This window comes from Ictidomys tridecemlineatus, chromosome 16 (genome assembly GCF_052094955.1).
Source record: "Ictidomys tridecemlineatus isolate mIctTri1 chromosome 16, mIctTri1.hap1, whole genome shotgun sequence".
Classification (NCBI taxonomy): Eukaryota; Metazoa; Chordata; class Mammalia; order Rodentia; family Sciuridae; genus Ictidomys; species Ictidomys tridecemlineatus.
In genome coordinates this window covers 41269818-41286861 of record NC_135492.1, presented here as the reverse complement: position 1 = coordinate 41286861, position 17044 = coordinate 41269818, and the positions used below count along the sequence as shown (strand labels likewise).

At 48.8% G+C, this 17044-nt stretch overlaps 2 protein-coding genes across 10 annotated transcripts; one reads left to right on the top strand and one right to left on the bottom strand.

Moving 5' to 3' along the window:
* The first annotated feature begins 389 nt into the window (after positions 1 to 389).
* Positions 390 to 12066, top strand: Ogg1 (8-oxoguanine DNA glycosylase). Of its 9 annotated transcripts, none has more exons than XM_021732034.3 (7): positions 390 to 827; positions 1165 to 1412; positions 2198 to 2377; positions 4304 to 4485; positions 4982 to 5132; positions 5274 to 5323; positions 7845 to 12066. In XM_021732034.3, exons 1-7 carry the CDS (start codon positions 694 to 696, stop codon positions 7974 to 7976), a joined length of 1077 nt encoding a protein of 358 aa, XP_021587709.1. In that variant the 5' UTR covers positions 390 to 693; the 3' UTR covers positions 7977 to 12066. The 9 variants fall into 9 exon arrangements, 7 of the variants coding, with proteins under 7 accessions (XP_021587709.1, XP_013217652.2, XP_005333883.1 ...); XM_013362198.4 differs by lacking the exon at positions 7845 to 12066 and adding an exon at positions 5530 to 6842; XM_005333826.5 differs by lacking the exon at positions 7845 to 12066 and adding an exon at positions 5565 to 5908.
* On the bottom strand, positions 5845 to 16603 carry Camk1 (calcium/calmodulin dependent protein kinase I). Its single transcript, XM_005333827.4, has 12 exons — positions 16444 to 16603; positions 14358 to 14472; positions 12931 to 13062; positions 10861 to 10935; positions 10636 to 10774; positions 9858 to 9984; positions 9688 to 9763; positions 8912 to 9024; positions 8293 to 8371; positions 8107 to 8194; positions 6219 to 6336; positions 5845 to 6112 (listed from the first exon to the last, which is right to left on the bottom strand). The coding sequence occupies exons 2-12, from the start codon at positions 14438 to 14440 to the stop codon at positions 6030 to 6032; spliced, it is 1113 nt and encodes a 370-aa protein (XP_005333884.1). The 5' UTR covers positions 14441 to 14472; positions 16444 to 16603; the 3' UTR covers positions 5845 to 6029.
* Between the last annotated feature and the right edge of the window lie 441 nt (positions 16604 to 17044).

The window sequence follows — 17044 nt, the reverse complement described above, 5'->3', positions numbered from 1 at the left end:
CCGAGACAGGTTCTGGAGACACTTCTAAGGGCCCAGAACTGGGCTTGGGTCAGATTCATGGTTGAAGAAAGGTCACGAGAGGAAGGCCCGATGAGGGCGAGTATCAGACTCCGAAGACTCATAAGAGAAAGGGTCTTTGAGGACGAATTGGGAAAGCTGAGGGCTCGGTGAAACTCGGGCAGGATTTGGGCCCGCGCAGCACCGGGTTCACAGGCGCGCGGGGCGAGTGCAAGGCATCTCGGAGGAAAAGCCAATAGTCGGCAGCGAGCCCAGAGCGCGCCAACCGCCTGGGCGCCACGGAAAGCCACGCCCCCTCCGCCACGCCCGCTTCCTCATTGGCCCTCCCACTTCCTTCTCGGATTGGCTACCACTAGGTCAAATAAGAGGAGTCGGAGCTCTACTTCCGGTCTCGGCAAGGCCACCCCCTGGAAAAGCCGGAAGAACACACTCGCGCGAGCTTCCAAAATCCAGGGCATCTTTGCAGTGAATACCCGGAGGCTCTGGGGATACGTGAGGAAGAAGGGAGGGCACCTGCCCCTCAGGAAAGCAGGAGGAAATAGAGGGAGAGGGGAGAGAGGCCTTGGTGACTGTGGGCGAAGCCCTAAGCGGCATGGTCATTGTGTAAACGGGGGTCTTTGCCGTCCGGGTGATTTGATTCTGAGCCGGCGGGGTTATGGTGGAGCGGAGCCCGACATGGTGGCCCGGTCCCTTCTTGGTATCATGAAGCATCGTACTCTATCCTCGAGCCCGGCCCTCTGGGCCTCCATCCCGTGTCCACGCTCTGAACTGCGCCTGGATCTGGTTTTAACTTCGGGACAGTCCTTCCGGTAAGTGGCTGACCTGGGAGGCTCCTCCCCTGGGACCCTGGTTCCTACTGCCTATTACAGCCCACCAAAGATACAAAGGAATGTTGGGGGTGATGGATGGGATAGTATCTCAGGATACTAAGGAAATAAGCACTGGTGGCGAGCTTGTTGCCGCCTTTCAAAGTAGGGGTAGTAAGTCTGCAATATTGTTAGGATCATACAATAAAACCAAAGGTGCTACTTTTACTTTGCAGCTGTTAAGTCAGTTTTATAAATGGGGCACTTGGGAATAGGAGAGACTCCCAGAGTGTGTGGGAAGGGAAATTGAGTGTTAGGGTTGCCTGCACTGGGAATTCAGGTGGAAGGAGCAAAGCCCTGCACACTGGAGTGGCGTCCTGGCGGATCAAGTGTGGACACTGACTCAAACTGAGGAGCTGCTATACTGCACTGTGTACCGAGGGGACAAGGGCTGGGTTGGCAAACCCACACCTGAGGAGCTGGAGACAGTGCACAAGTACTTCCAGCTAGATGTCAGCCTGGCTCAACTGTACAGCCATTGGAGTTCCGTGGACTCCCATTTCCAAAAGATGGCTCAGAAATTCCAAGGTGAGTACAGGCCTGGGGCAGGGGTTGGGGTTCAGGTACATTAGTTAAGTACCTGAGAATGTTTTAAATTCTATCTGTAAAATGGTGGTAGTATCTACTTCATAGGATTTGATGAGGATTAAAGGACCTAATATATGTAAAGTACTTAGGATTGTACTGGACACATTGTAATTATTATTACTCTTATTATTATCCTGCTGATCACCATAGTGAAGTGACAAGAATATGGAGCCTAATCCTGGCCATGGGACTTGGGGCAGGTGATTTCATTCATTCTGTAAACTTACGGAGCATCTGCTATGTGACTAGAATGTAGCAAGAACAAATTGGATCCAAATTCCTCCCCACAGGGTGCTTAAACTGTGGCTTCTATATCAGTAACCTGGCCTTCATAAGATGCTATTAAGAATGAGAAGTCAGGGCTGGGGATGTGGCTCAGGTGGTAGCGCGCTCGCCTGGCATGCATGCGGCCCGGGTTCGATCCTTAGCACCATATACCAACAAAGATGTTGTGTCCGCCGAGAACTAAAAAATAAATATTAAAAAAAATTCTCTCTCTCTCTCTCTCTCTCTCTCTCTCTCTCTCTCTCTCTCTCTCTCTCTCTCTCTCTCTCTCTCCTCTCTCACTCTCTCTTTAAAAAAAAAAAATGAGAAGTCTGGTGGTGTTTTCTCTAACAGTGCTGCCCCTCATTATCCTGGGTTCTCCCTGATCTGATCTGAGGGTGGAAGGAAGCTAATTACCTACAGCAGATGCTTCTCTTGCTTCTTGCCTTTCTGATCTCCAGGTGTGCGACTGCTGAGACTTGACCCCATCGAATGCCTTTTCTCATTTATCTGTTCTTCCAACAACAACATTACCCGCATCACTGGCATGGTGGAGCGGCTGTGCCAGGCTTTTGGACCTCGGCTCATTCAACTTGATGATGTCACCTACCATGGCTTCCCCACCCTGCAAGCCCTGGCTGGTGAGTAGGTGGATCCCCTTCCCCCAAGCCCTCCATACAGCTTTTGAGCAAGGGTATCTGTTCAGTTTTCTGTGGTCACCATCTCTCATCTAAAAGCTTCCTCCTTCCCAAACACTTTCCCCATCTAGAACCACCCTGCCTGGTCTGTTGAGACCCAGCTGTACCTCCTTAAAATGTCAGCGCCTCCTGTAATCCCAGAAGCTCAGGAAGCTGAGACAGGAGGATGTTGCATTCAAAGCCAGCCTCAGCAAAAGCAAGGCACTAAGCAACTCAGTGAGACCCTGTTTCTAAATAAAATACAAAATAGGGTTGGGGATGTGGCTCAGTGGTCATCTGCCCCTGAGTTCAATCCCTGGTACCAAATTAAAAAAAAAAAAAGTAAGTCAGCACCTTACTAGTCTGTGCCTTTTGTTCTATTTTGTCTTTGTGGTACTAGGAATTGAACCTGAGCTTTCTAAGCAAGTTCGCTACCATATAGCTACAGCCCCAGTCTAGTGTGTGTTTTTTGCCAATAGTTTTGATGCCTCATCAGAGAAATATCTGTATGCAGTGTTCAGTAGTTTGGAGTTAAGAGCACACATTCTGGAGACAGATTCACTGGGGCTGAATCCCTGCCCTGTCACTTGGGCTGAATCCCTGCCCTGTCACTTGGGCACATTATTTAGCATTTCTGTCCTTCAGTGTCTACATCTGTGAAATGGGGTAATTATAGTCATTATGAGAATTGAATAAAGGAATACACATCCTGCACTCAGCAGTGTTTGGCACACAGGAAGTATATGGAAAACTCAAGCTGCTATCACTGCAGTAAACCCAACAGTTTTGCACTCAGGAACACAGGGTATCTTCACAGCAGCCCTTTAAGGCAAGTGTTTTACAGAAGCAAGTGTATCAGTTGGTAGGGGTGAGAACTAAGCTAGGGGAAGTGGTTGGGGACTGCATAGCAGGGAGAATCTGCCTCAGAAGAAAAAGAGAATGTTTTTGGTGCTTAGAAACCTGGTCTTGAGTCTCAGCTCTTAGTTTAGTAGTCATGACCTAAAGGAATTTATTCACCACTTCAGTCTTCTCTTGTTTATAGTATGGATATAAGTTTCTATCTAGAAGGGGTTAGGGAGCTGGTTAATACATCAGTCATGAGACAGTGAAGAGTAATGGGAACACAGGTACTGATTTCTAGACCTGGGTACAAGATACCATCTATATCATGGGTGCTGCTGCTTTTTTTTTTTTTTTTGGTGGAATTGGGGATTGAATCCAGGGTCTTATAGCCTTGCACATGCTAGGCCAGCACTGAACCATTGAGCTATATCCCCAGGCCTCTTTCTTTCTTTTCTTTTTTCTTTTTTAATTGTGTTTTGAGACAGTATCTCACCTAGTTGTGTAGCCAGCCTTGAATTTACAATCCTCCTGTGTCAACCTCCTAATAGCTGGGATTATAAGCAACCTATGTCCTTTCTTGATCAAATTACTTTGCCTCTTTTAAGCCCTCCTTTTCTCTATCTGGGAAATGGGGAAACAAAAGTGCTATCATCGGGGTCCTTGAAAACATGATGATAATGTACCTAAGGCACTTAGCCCTTGCATGATACCAGAACTTGATAATAGAAGCAGTTGCTGTTATTACTATAATATTTTTAGGTCATAACTGTAAACACTCTTGGGAAAGGTTAAGAAACTCAAAATAGGGAGCTCTTCCCTAGAGCCCAGTATGTAATAGATGCTCAGAAAACACTTGTAGAAGGGAGAACCCATGCTTTCCTTTGCTTTGCACGTACTTTTATCTACTGTCTCCTAGAGGGCAGTGAGGAGAGAGGGATACTTTAGGAAAAGCATTTCCTTGGGATAAAGAGCTTATACACTATCCCTTCCTTGCATAAGAAGGACTCGAAGATGCCTAATCCTTGCTCTTCTCCCCACTCCCCACAGGTTCGGAGGTGGAAGCTTGCCTCAGGAAGTTGGGTCTGGGGTACCGTGCCCAATATGTAAGTGCCAGTGCCCGAGCCATCCTGGAAGAACAGGGTGGTCTGGCCTGGCTGCAGCAGCTTCGAGAAGCCCCCTATGAAGAGGCACACAAGGCCCTCTGCACCCTGCCTGGGGTGGGCACCAAGGTGAGGCCCAAAGAAGATAGCAGTTGTCCCATCTACTCACACTGAGAGGAGGGCAGGTCTGAGAGGTGGGTGGAGGCCTGGCTTTTGGAGGCAGGCAGGAAAGAAAAAGGATAAAAGCAAATGTTTTATTAGAAAAAGCAGGGTGCCAGGAGAGTATGAAAGACTTTACCCTTTAAATGCCTTCATAGAAAGGCTGTTTGTGTCAGTGCATGTGTATGTTGCTCTGTGTATACAGAAATTTCCAGAAGGAATGGCAGGGAAGTTAATAGTGGTCTGTAAGTGGGTACGGTAATATCTTCTCCCTAGATTATGGTGAGAATGTGGGCCACAGAAGTGATTATTTGGTAGTACTTTTAGAAAAATCAATACATACCGATTGAGAATACAGAACAATAGTGACCTCAGAGTACAGGAGGAAGCAATTGGCTTTGGGGATAGATGGAGGACACTGGCTGGATCCTACCATTCCTCCACAGTGGCTCATTCTTTGTCAAAGGTGGCTGACTGCATCTGCCTCATGGCCCTAGAAAAACCTCAGGCTGTGCCCGTGGACGTCCATGTGTGGCAGATAGCCCAACGTGACTACAGCTGGCATCCTACCACATCCCAGGCCAAGGGCCCCAGCCCTCAGGCTAACAAGGAACTGGGTGAGGAGAGAGTGGGACGTTGGGGCATTGGGCTGAGATGTTAGAAATTTGTCTCTTAATCACCTCTTCCTCAATCCCCACCTCTGTGCATTGGGGGGGCAGGTTAGGCCAGTTAATCTAGCCTCCTCACTTCTGATTTAGGAAATTTTTTCCGGCGCCTGTGGGGACCTTATGCTGGCTGGGCCCAAGCAGTGAGTGTACCTAGATTTCCCCTCCTCTCTAGCCCAGGCCCCAAAGAACTTCTCCCCTATCCCTGACCCTAGTGGACTCTTCCAACCATCTGTCCCCATGAACTCTCACTTTCACCATCCCAGGTGACTCCAACCAGCCCAGCCCTGACCCCCATGGACTCTTCCACCTTCCTGCACTGTCACCAGCCCCTCTACTCCTATACCAGTGTACCTTTCTGCCCACACACTCCCCCTTCCACAGGTGCTGTTCAGTGCTGACCTGCACCAACCCCACCGTTCCCAGGAGCCACCAGCAAAGCGCAAAAAAAGGTCTAAAGGGCCAGAAGTCTAGGCAAGGATCACTGGACAAAGGAATTCCCCAAAACCTTTCCCCTCCATTCCCTGCTTCTCTCCCCACATCCTCTTTAGGCTTATGTTGGGGAGGGCTCTCTGAAACTACCTCAGGTGCCAGGCACCCCCCAAATAAGCAATCAATTTGCACAGCGGGACAGGGTGGGGGCTGTTCTGGAGAGAGAGCTGTATGGTTTTATCTTCTTCCCTTTATTACAAGAAGGAACAATAAAATAGAAACATTTGTATGGAAAATGCAGTGAGGAGTGAGAGGAAGGGGTGGGGAGGGCAGTGGGTAGGGTAACTCCCCAGTTCACTCAGGGAAGGGAGTAGGCTACCCCCAGCCCCTCCCACGAAAGAAACTAGATCCAGGGCCCTAGAGCTGCGGGGGCATTGTTGGGGACAGTTCCGGGCCTGGCTCCACATAGCAATCTCGACAGCAGCAGCCAGCTGACGGCCCTGTGTGGGAGGACAGAATACAGTTGGCAGTAGGGCACACCCTGCACTCCAGCTGGGTGTCTCTTCGTGGCCCACCCACATTCTTCCCAGCATCCCTGCTCCTCACCCCCAGCCGTTGGCGTCAGCAGCTCCCCATGGCTCGCCGTCTGTCCCTGACCCTCCTGGCTGGTGCCCAACTGTAGCTTCCTCATGTGCCGCACCACAGCCGTGGCATTGAAAGCTTGCTGTGGAGAAAGGGAAGAAGGGACTTCTGAGAAGGTGGGAGCTTATAGGTCAGGGCCTGGCAGTAGAATTCTTTCAATGGTATTTTTTATTTGTTTGTTCTTCATTCATGGGTTATTTAGTGACTCTTATAAGTCCCTCCAACCCCACTACAAGGCTTTTTTTTTTTTTTTAAACCATACTGTTAAATCATACTGGAAAATGAATCCAAGGGTGCTCTACCACTGACCTAGAACCTCAGCCCTTTCAGCCCTTTTTTAAACTTTATTTTGAGGCAGTTTCTCACTAAGTTCCCTGGGCTGGTCTCCACCTTGCAATCCCCATCTCAAGTCACCCAAACCACTGGGGTTATAGGTATGTGCCACTGTGCTCAGCCTCTACAAAGCTTTGTGAATTCTGTTCAATTATGTGTGCACATGTATATATAGAATGTATACATAAACATTCTTTGTTTATGTGTATTTATATAAATAAAACTATTCATATTCATTCGTAATAGCAAACACTACACAGCATTGTGTGTCAGGCACTATTTCAAGTATTTTGCATGGTGACTCATTTAATCTTTCCAAAATTCTCAGGTGAGCACTTTTAATATCACAAATTTCAAAGGTGGAAACTAAGGTATAGAAAGGTCAGGAAACTTAACCTCTGTCTGTGATTTTTTTATTTTTCTGTTTTGTTTCAATATTGGCCTTGCACGTGTCAGACAAGCACTCTACCACTGAGTTACACCCTGGCCCTCTTATTTTGAGACAGTCTCTCTAAATTGCCCAGGCTGGCCCTGAATTTACAATCCTCCTGCCTCACCTTCCCGAGTAGCTGGTATTATAGATGTGCATCACCACTCCTGGCTGTGTATGTAATTTTCTTTTCATCATATCCCCCTAGATTCTCCTATATACTCCTCAAAAACCATGTTGAAAACTAAAACCATTCCCCCCAAGACACATCCTGCCCCTGGGATCAGTTATGATAATTTCCAGGCTAATCTGTCCCCAACCAGAAGATTGGGACAGCCCTTGACATCTCAATTCACACCCTCTGCATCCATTCCACTATCACTTCTTGTTGATCCTCCTGCCCAAGGTCAAGTCCTTCCCATCTTCTGCCTGCATCTCTGCCACAGCCTCCTACTTTTCTCCCAATCTTCACTCTTTGCTGTTTTTGTTTGTTTGTTTGTTTGTTTGTTTGTTTGTTTTTTGTAGCTTGAGAGCTCTTTCTAAATGGCCATTTCTTACTTGAAATCCTTCTGAGGCTTCTCAGCACCCTCAATGTCAAGTTGGTGCTCTACTATGGTATTTGAGGTCCTGAGTTGTGCGGCCCTTACTGACTTCTTTAGCCTTCCCTCTTGCCAGTCAGTCTCCTCTGCCCCTCCAGTCCAGCCAGGTTTATCATGCGCATTTCTGTGTGGCCAGCTCCACTCTCTTGCTTCTGGAACTTTTCATCCCTCTTCTCTGTGCCTTGGACATTATTCCATGTGTCTGACTAATTGCTACTCAACTGACAGATTCTTCAGGCTATTACCACATTTATGACCCTTCCTGGAACTCATAGGCTGCATCAAATGTCTCTGAAGTATACTATTTTCCCTCTAGACTTGGAGGTCAGGGACCCTCTCAAATTGAGAAGTACTTATTGAATAAAGAGTGAGGTCTTTCAGAAAGCAGCCCTGTGGTTACTGCATGTCTTGGCAATGTGCAAACAGCCTGGGCAAGGGTGGGGAGGAGTCCTGGCAAGGATGGGACCCCGGACTAGAGCTATGGGCTCACCTTCCATTTGCTCTTAGCAAAGTTCTTCTTGATCTGCTCGCTCACCGACTGGTGGATGTTCTTATCTAGAGCCGTATCTCCTGCAATCCTAGGGTGGGTATATGTGGAGGGTTGCCAGTAAGGGTAGAAGCAGGCCTGGGGGGCCAGGCTTCACCCCCACCCACAGTCCGTGGAGACTTTACTCACCATGGGTGCTGCAAGGCCTGCTCACAGGTGAACCTCTTCTCTGGATCCTTCTCCATCAAGTGCCGGATGAAATCTTTGGCTGAACCCCCAAGACAAAAGCAAAGACATATGGCATGGCAGTGCCTGTGGACACTCCTGGGACAGCCCTCGCTGACATCCAGTCTGACCGCAAAGCAAGACAGGGGCCAGATCTGTCCGTGCACCACCCCACTTCACTCCAGCCTCCCAGCTCTCTCCATTCTCTCTCAAAAACATGTTCTTGGAGAAGACTCCCTTCAGTATATTCACAGTATGTGTGAACAACTAGAGATGCCTTCATTGGCTTGCTTTTAATAGAGGGCACAAAAGGAGGGATGAAAATGATTATGGTGGTGTCTTAGGCATTAGGAAGTCAGTAGGGGAGGTATTTTCAAAAATACTATGTTTGAAGACTGAATCAATGAATGCCTACAAGTTTCTCAGACTAGGAGCCAAGCAGAGGGAAACCCCTGAAGTAAGGGTTCTGACCTCAGACAACTTATTCTAGGACTGGGGAACCGGACTAGGGAGACCCCCCCCAGAGCAGATGAGGAAGGTGCCAGAGGCAGGGCCCAGTGAAAGAAGGCAAAATCCAAAATACCAGAGTCAGAGATGTCATCCCAGTAAGGAGAGTCAAATTCATACTCGGCCTTCAAAATCTGTTCAAAGAGTTTGGCATCATTCTCGTCATAGAAGGGGGGATAACCGCAGAGCCTGGGCAGGAAGAAACTCATCCTGATTTCCACTCTCAGTGTACCCAGTGGCTCTGGGACAGCTTTGGGGCAGTCCCAAGCATCAGGCAGGACTCATGGAAAAGAGTTACCCCTTTGTAAAAATCTGCCCCTCCCTGCCTTGCTCGTTCCTTTCTAGCTACACTGGCCTTTTCTGTTTCTTGACCAATTTTGCCATCTTCAGGGCCATTGTACTTGCTGTTTCCTCTTACCAAACCTTACCCCACATCTCACTTCATTCAAGAGGCCACTCAGATGTCACCTCCACAGAAAGTGCTCTTCCCTGACCATCTGAAATGGTAGCAATCCCCATTTCTCTTCTCTTTTTTTTTTTGTTGTTGTTGTTTGTTTATTCATTTTTGCCATCTAATGTTATTGTATGGATTTATTTACTTGTTGATTTTCTGTCTCCCCTACTACAGTATCAGCTCCCCGAGGACCAGCACTTGGTCTGGTTTGTTCTCTGCTAAGTGCCCATGCTTGGCGCAGTTCCTGAAACATAGTATCTATTGAATGAAGTGATATTAGTAATTAATAGGTAGATTGACTATGGATGGAGGGAAGGAAGGAATAACAGGGTGGAAGAGTAAAGCAGGGGAAAGGTCAACTCTGGAGCTACACCCTACTTGGCCACACCCCCACTTACAGGATGTAGGCAATGACCCCAATGGACCAGCAGTCCACGGCCTTGCTGTAGGGCTTCTGGGCCAGGACCTCAGGGGCTGTGGAGAAAATGGGACATGGCAGTGACAAATTTCTGCCCTGCAGCTTCTGGTTCCTCCCATACCCACAGCCCCAGCCCAGGGCCCTCCGCACCCACGTATCCTGGTGTCCCACAGGCTGTGGAGAGCACACTGCCTGGGTCCTCCATCTTGGAGAGGCCAAAGTCGGAGATCATGATCTTGGAGTCTTCATCCAGGCTGTAGTACAGCAGATTCTCTGGCTTGAAGGGCAGGCAGGAGGGGAAGGAGCAGTCAGATGGCCAGAAGCTGGCAGAACCATCCCAAGCACCACTTAAGAAGCAATAGGATCTCCATCCCCCACTAAAGCCACTGTGGCTGCCATCTTGACTGGAAATGCAAGGAAGTTCTCAGGAAGGCCAAAAGTTCCAGAAAGGACAAGGGCCCCAGAGGTATGGGAAGGAATTTTTATGTAAACCTCAGGTGTGTATTGCAAAGCCCTAAAGAAGTTCTGGCAGTTACTGTATGCCAGGCCCTGGAGTACTTGGTGGATTTGCACCTTCCCACTTTCTCTTCCAGGTCAATCTGAACAACCCATTTTACACATGAGGAAACTGATGCCTCAAGAGGTGAAGTGACTTGCCTAAGAGCCCAGTTATGGAGTAGCACAGCCAGAATGAGATGTACTACAAAACATGCACCCCATCATTATCTCTGAGGAGTAGGATTCCACTTCACTTTTGAGTGTCTGAACTTTAATGAGGAGAGGCACTTTGGGGGTCACAATGTCTAGTTTGCAGATAGGAAGCTGAGGCTCAGTGAGGAGGTGAGAGCAGCCTCAGGGTGGATATTGAGGGGTTTCCAAAGGCCATGCCCCCACGGCCCCTGCTCACTATTCCCCAGCTCACACCCACCTTGAGATCCCGGTGGACGATGCCCAGGTCGTGCAGATACTTAACAGCATCCAGCACCTGGAAGATGAGGCGACTGGCATCCCGCTCCGTGTAGAAGCCTTTTTCCACAATGCGGTCAAACAGCTCCCCCCCTGACACCCTGCAATAGGGGACAGGACAGTCTGGCCAAGAAAGTGGGGACAGCAGGGAGAGAAATGTGAGCAGTGCAGGGGAAGGGCCACTCACAGCTGCATGATGAGGTAGAGGTGGCCTCCACTCTCATAGATGTCATCCAGGGCTACAATGTTGGGGTGCTTGATCCTGAGAGGAAAAAAGAGCAGTTCAGAGCTGGGGATTCCTCAGTGCCTACAGACCCAGGCAAGCCAACCAAGGATCTCCCCCGACCACCACCTGGAAAAGCAGATGTACCAAGATTTATTAAAATTTCTTAGAAGGCGAGGCAGCGGTACAAACACTGGGCTTGAGCATACTGTAGAACTGGGTCCAAATCCTGCATCTGTCACATGCTGTTTGGATGTCTTTTCCCTTCATAGCACTGATCAGTAGAAAACTTCTAAGAATTTTCTGTGTATACCCATTTGTCAGCCTTCCCCATCAGAAGGTCAGGTCCCACAAGTTCAGAGACTTTGTCTCAGTCTCCAGTGTTCTCTGGCCCTGGGACAGAGTTGGTGCTCAATAATACAGACAGAATTCAGTGTAACCTCACTGAGCTTGTCTCCTTGTTTATAAAATGAAGCTAGTGGTAGTACTTCTCTCAAAGACCAGGTATGGAGATCATATTGAGGGGCTGGGGGGAGTTGGGGCTCAGTTATAGAGCACTTGCCTAGCATGCCTGAGGCACTAGGTTCGATCTCCGGCACCACATAAAAATAAACAAATAAAATAAAAGTATTTAAAAAAAAAAAAAGGTCTGGGGATATAGTTCAGTTGGTAGAGTACTTGGCTTGCACGCACAAGGCCCTGGGTTCAATCCCCAGCACCACAAAAAAAAGTAAAATAAAGATAAAAAGAAATCTGAGGGGCTGGGTTGTAGCTCAGTGGTAGAGTGCTTGCTTAGCATGCATGAGGCACTGGGTTCTATCCTCAGCACCACATAAAAATAAAGGTTCACCTACAACTTAAAAATATATATATATATATTTTAAACATTTATTTATTTATTAGTTTTCAGCAGACACAATCTTTGTATGTGGTGCTGAGGATCGAACCCGGGCCACACGCATGCCAGGCGAGCGCGCTACCACTTGAGCCACATCCCCAGCCCTATATTTTTTTTTTAAAGAGAGAGAGAGAAAGAGAGAATATTTTAATATTTATTTTTTTAGTTTTCGGCAGACGCAACATCTTTGTTTGTATGTGGTGCTGAGGATCGAACCCGGGCCGCATGCATGCCAGGCGAGCGCGCTACCGCTTGAGCCACATCCCCAGCCCCCCAAAAAAATATTTTTTTAAAAAGATCATATTGAGATAATTCATATGACAAGCTTGGCACAGTGCCTGGCATAATGTAAACAATAAATGAACTGATAATGGTGGTTGACCTTAGGTACCAGGGATTGAACTCAGGGGCATTCAACCACTAAGCCACATCCTCAGCCCTTAGCTGGGTTGCTTAGCACCTTGCCATTGCTGAGGCTGGCTTTGAACTCAAGATCCTCCTGCCTTAGCTTCTTGAGCTGCTGGGATTACAGGTGTGTGCCACCACACTTGCTGTGCCTTTGGGAAGGTCCCTTGCTCTCTCTGGGCCTGTTTCTCCAACCGTCACCCCTTGATAATGAGAATGATCTGTTTCTTCCCTGCCCAAGGTGGCTGGGAAGTTCAGGAAAGACATTGGAAATGAAGATTATAAGATTTACAGTGAGAGCAGATTTCTTGGCATGAGCAGTTCATAGAACAGTTGGTTGTCCATTGTGACAAGAAGGGTTGGCAGACAGTTTTAAACTTGCTGAGTGACTTTAATATATTGGAGGAACTCAAGGTAGGTCCAGAGTTAACAGTAATGAAGATATGTGAGTTCAAGCTGTGTTTAAGCATTGACCTTGAGACCTGACTGAACAGATTAATCCCTAACATCTCAGTCATATCTGTCATGTTAGCTATTGTGCCAGCCATTTGAAATAAAGGGCCTTGAGTGCTCTCCATACCCTGCCCAGCAGAAGTTCATGTTCCTGCTTTATAAATGAGCACTTTGAGGCTTGGAGGGTTGAATGAGTTGCCAAAAGCAGGGGAAGGAGGAGGGCAGGAGGGGTTGAGACAGGGTCACCCTGGGGCAGGGACAAGCTATAGCCCACGCACTTGTGCAGGACAGCAATCTCATTCTCCATGCTGCCCTCTTTGCCCTCCAGGGCCTTCTTGGCGATGCATTTGATGGCCACCAGCTTCTGAGTCCTCTTATCTTCTGCCAGGATTACTTCCGAGAAGGCCCCCCTGCAGGGAGAGAGGATTCCAAAGGTGAGGTTCTGGAAGGCCTGTTTCCCTTCAGTCTCTCCTCCATCTCTTATGGATTGTATGTCTCTAGACCATGTACTCTTCTACCCACTGGCTCTAGAGGTGGCCATATGACCTGGACCTGGCCAGTTAGAATAGTCTGCCCGTGGCACACTATTTGTTCATGTGGTATAAGCCAAGTTACTGGTACTGTGAGAATGAGGTTCTCTTTCCTATATTATTTGTTTATTCATTTATTTTTTACTTATTGTTATATTATTTATTCATTCATTTGTTTTCCATCTGTTTCATGGTACTGGGGATAAAACCTAGAGCCTCGCTTGCTAGGCAAGTGCTATATTGCTGAGCCCCATCCCTAGCCCAAGGTGGATGGAGTGGATGGTGGCCATCTGTACCACCTCCTGGCAAGAGCCTATCTGGGATTGGATAGCACAGAAGAAATCAGATGTGAGAATTATAATCAAAGATAATTCCTGATAACATGAGGATCCCTGAATACAACCAGGCCTGAAATCCCCTGAGCTTTTTTGCTATGTGCATGGTTAATTCATTGATTGTTTTCTGCTAAAGCAAATTTGAGTCATAAATAATACCCTTAGAACTTTGAAGAACCATTAGCATTACTTGGGAACTTTTTGTAAATGGTGAATATAGACCCCATCCCAGATTTCCTGGGTCAGAATCTGCATTTTAACAAAGAGTTCAAGGGATTTGTGTGTGTAACAAAGTTTAAGAAGTAGGCTCTGAGGAACAGATAAATCCATTTATACTCAAGTTCACTGACTAAGGAAGATTTTCAAGGGTATTCTTTGCACATCTTTAGCTTTGCTGGGGAGAATAAGAAGTAATAAGTCAAAAGCATCCCTCAAGGTGACATTTCAATAATCGGGGATAACTAGTGCCTGCAGTGATTTCATCTTTGGTTTCCAGTCTTGACCCAGTAACAGAGCTATGTATGCAGTTTCCAAACCTAGGTCAGAACACCCAACTCTTGACTAGTTGGCCCTTTGTTCTTCCCCACTTCCTTCTCTTCATTAGAAACTGCCTGTGCAAGAACAGCCCCTGTCCTAACCATTGCCAAACAGAAATGAAAAGTGTGGTCCATTCTGTGCCATGACAAGTTTGCCATAGGCCCTAGTCCGTAGGAAACAGGAAATGTTGATTGGCTGACCAGAGGAAGCACCATCCTGGACTCAGCCTCCCCCAGCTATTGAGGCCCTTCTCAATTCTATCCCCAGCTCAGAAACAGCCTCCCAACCCACCCCGAGACTCACGTGCCCAGAACATCTCTGAAGTCATAAATGTCCCTAATGTCCTCCGCCTGCTTCCAGCTGGGGCTTTCCACTGCCCCCGGCATGGCCCACTGCCCCCCAGCCACAGCCAGGGCTCCTGGAAGGAGAATGAAGGAAGGAGACTCAATAGGTTTCTCTGAGAATGCGCTGCATGCCCCATCCAGTTATTCAACCTGCATTCATTCACTCCTTGATCCATTCATTTGACAAAATCATTCAACATTCATTCATTTACTAGTCATTTGTTCATTCAACAACATCCATTCAGCAAATTCTTTGCCTAGAGAAATATATTTCATGGTGGCAGCAAAATTCTTTATTCAACAAAGTCATGCATTCCTTCATTTTTGTATTCATATTCACTTCCCAGTTTCTCCCTCCCCAAATCCAAACACCCAGAGAAACCCTGATCCCTGGAAGGGCAACAGATAAAACCCAAGGACAACTTGTACATGCATAGGGCTCTGGAGGATCCCTCCATCCCCAGAACCAGTCATGTCCCAGCTTTACCCTGGGAACTGCTGGGGTGTCTCCTCTCCCTCCTCCTTCTCCCCACCCTGGCCTCTCGGAAATCAGGTTTCCGGCAGCCTGGGCTTCCAGCAATATCTCAGCCACGTTTTTAAATAGCTCTTTCTCACTGTTACTAAGGCAACAACAGCCACAGCTGGAGCTCCCCAGGCCTCTCCCTCCTGACTCCCTAAATGGTCCCACCCAGTCTGTCCCCTCCTGGCCTCATCTTACCTTGATCCAGCTTGGACCTTACCCCCACTGAGGCCTCTGTCTCATCACTCAGGAGAGGGTGAGTTCTCTTCCCATTTTTCAGATGGAGAACAGAGGAGATTGAGGAAATCGGTAGTGATGGGTCCAGAGTGGCCCAAATGAAACCCAGCTGGGGCCCAAGCTAAGCTTGCTTAGGGCAGAGGCCATGGAGGAGCTGTTCTCAACTAGTCTTTCCAATATGAAGCTAGACTAGTGCCCATCCCAGGACCACAGAAGGTAAGGCCAAAAACAGCCTAGTATGCTGTGTGGTCTCAGGGAGGATGCTTTCCTTTTCTGTTTCTTCTGTGGGACAATGAGGGGAAGGTGCCCTGACCAGAGCCCTGGTGTGAGATCCCACTCCTTGGATGGGATGTTGTTCCCAGGGTTCTGGCCACCCTTCCCAGGGACAGAAACTTCTAAGAAAGGAGACTTCATGATAAGCTCTAGAGGCAGTCTTAAACCCATCTGAAGGATGGCACATCATGACCCTTACAGTCCACACCCTGTACTAGCCATTCCAGCCAAGCCTCCTCCACAACCCCAAACCCAAACCCCTGCCTCCCAGACCCAGCACCTGGTTATACATGTGCACAGGACACTCCCCAGACAGCCTCACACCTTAACACCTACGCACCATCCATATATTCCTCAGACCCCTTTCACTTTTCAAAACACATCCACACACACACCCACGTTCACATCCACCAGACATCCCCAATTTACTTATACCTCACACCCTCCAGGTCCTCACCCACACTCTAGAAGCTCCTATAGTTCAAACCCCAGCAGTACCTCACAATTCAACACCACCCCCAACTCTGACTTAACTATCCTTAGAGCCAGACACCAGCACACTGTACCTGGACACCACCCTCTGCAGCAAAAAACGCATCGCGACATCCCACCCACGACCCATGAGGGTACGTACCCTCACACATAAGCACGGCAACCCCATATCTGATCCACACATCAGCATTGACATTAGGATACCTTAACATGCCCCACCACCACCACATACACACATCTATAGCCAGATGTCCACGCCCTTGCAAATTCAGGCCCCCGAAGAACTCCGGCTGGGGCACTGACCACCTCTCCCCACCCTACTCTGTCACCTCAGTTTTCCACGGGCCTCCTTGGCACCTGCTGGTCCTAGAACAGAGATCGGGGAGAAAGGCCCAGCCCTGTCCTTCCCGGGTACAGCCCTCCCGGGCACCCCTTCCCATCCTTGGGCAAGGGTACCAGCTGCTGGAGGCTCCCGCTGCCCCTTCAGCGTGCAGGGGTGCAAGCGGGCAGACCCCAACCTTACCTGCAGCTGCCCCGCCGCGGGGCTGGCTGGAAGGCCCAAGGTGGCTGGTGCCGAGCTCCGGCCGCGGTCCGCCGCCACTGCGCGCCTGGTCCGCCCGCCCGTTTCTCTCTTGGGCTCTGCTCCGGCTCCGCTTGCTCCCTCCGCCCGCCTGCGGCTCTGATGTCAATGGAGGAGGAGCCTGCGGCGGAGGGACGAGGATTGGGAGCGGTGGGTGGTGTCGCTACCCCGCTGGGGAAAGGGGCCGGCGGGGGAGACCCGTGGGGCCTGATTAGACCCTCTGCTAGATGCTTCGTGCCCTTCTTCTGCAGCAGAGCCCCACTTCAGAGGGGACAACTGATGTCCAGGGAGATGAGGGTTTCTAAATTAGCAGCTGCTCAGTGGAAAAGCAGGATTCGAACCTGCACTGACTGATGCCAGAGGCTGGCCAGTTGCACCCTGTCAGCTCATGGGTTTTTTTTTTTTTTTTTCAGACCAGTTAGAGTCACCCTTAAGGCTCCTAGTCTCCTGGACCAAGGGAATTAGGCCCACAGAAGGGCCCAAAGACTAGTGGGGATAGGAGGATGGGGGGAGTAGGGAGAAACAAGGCAAGAGCAGGCAGTGA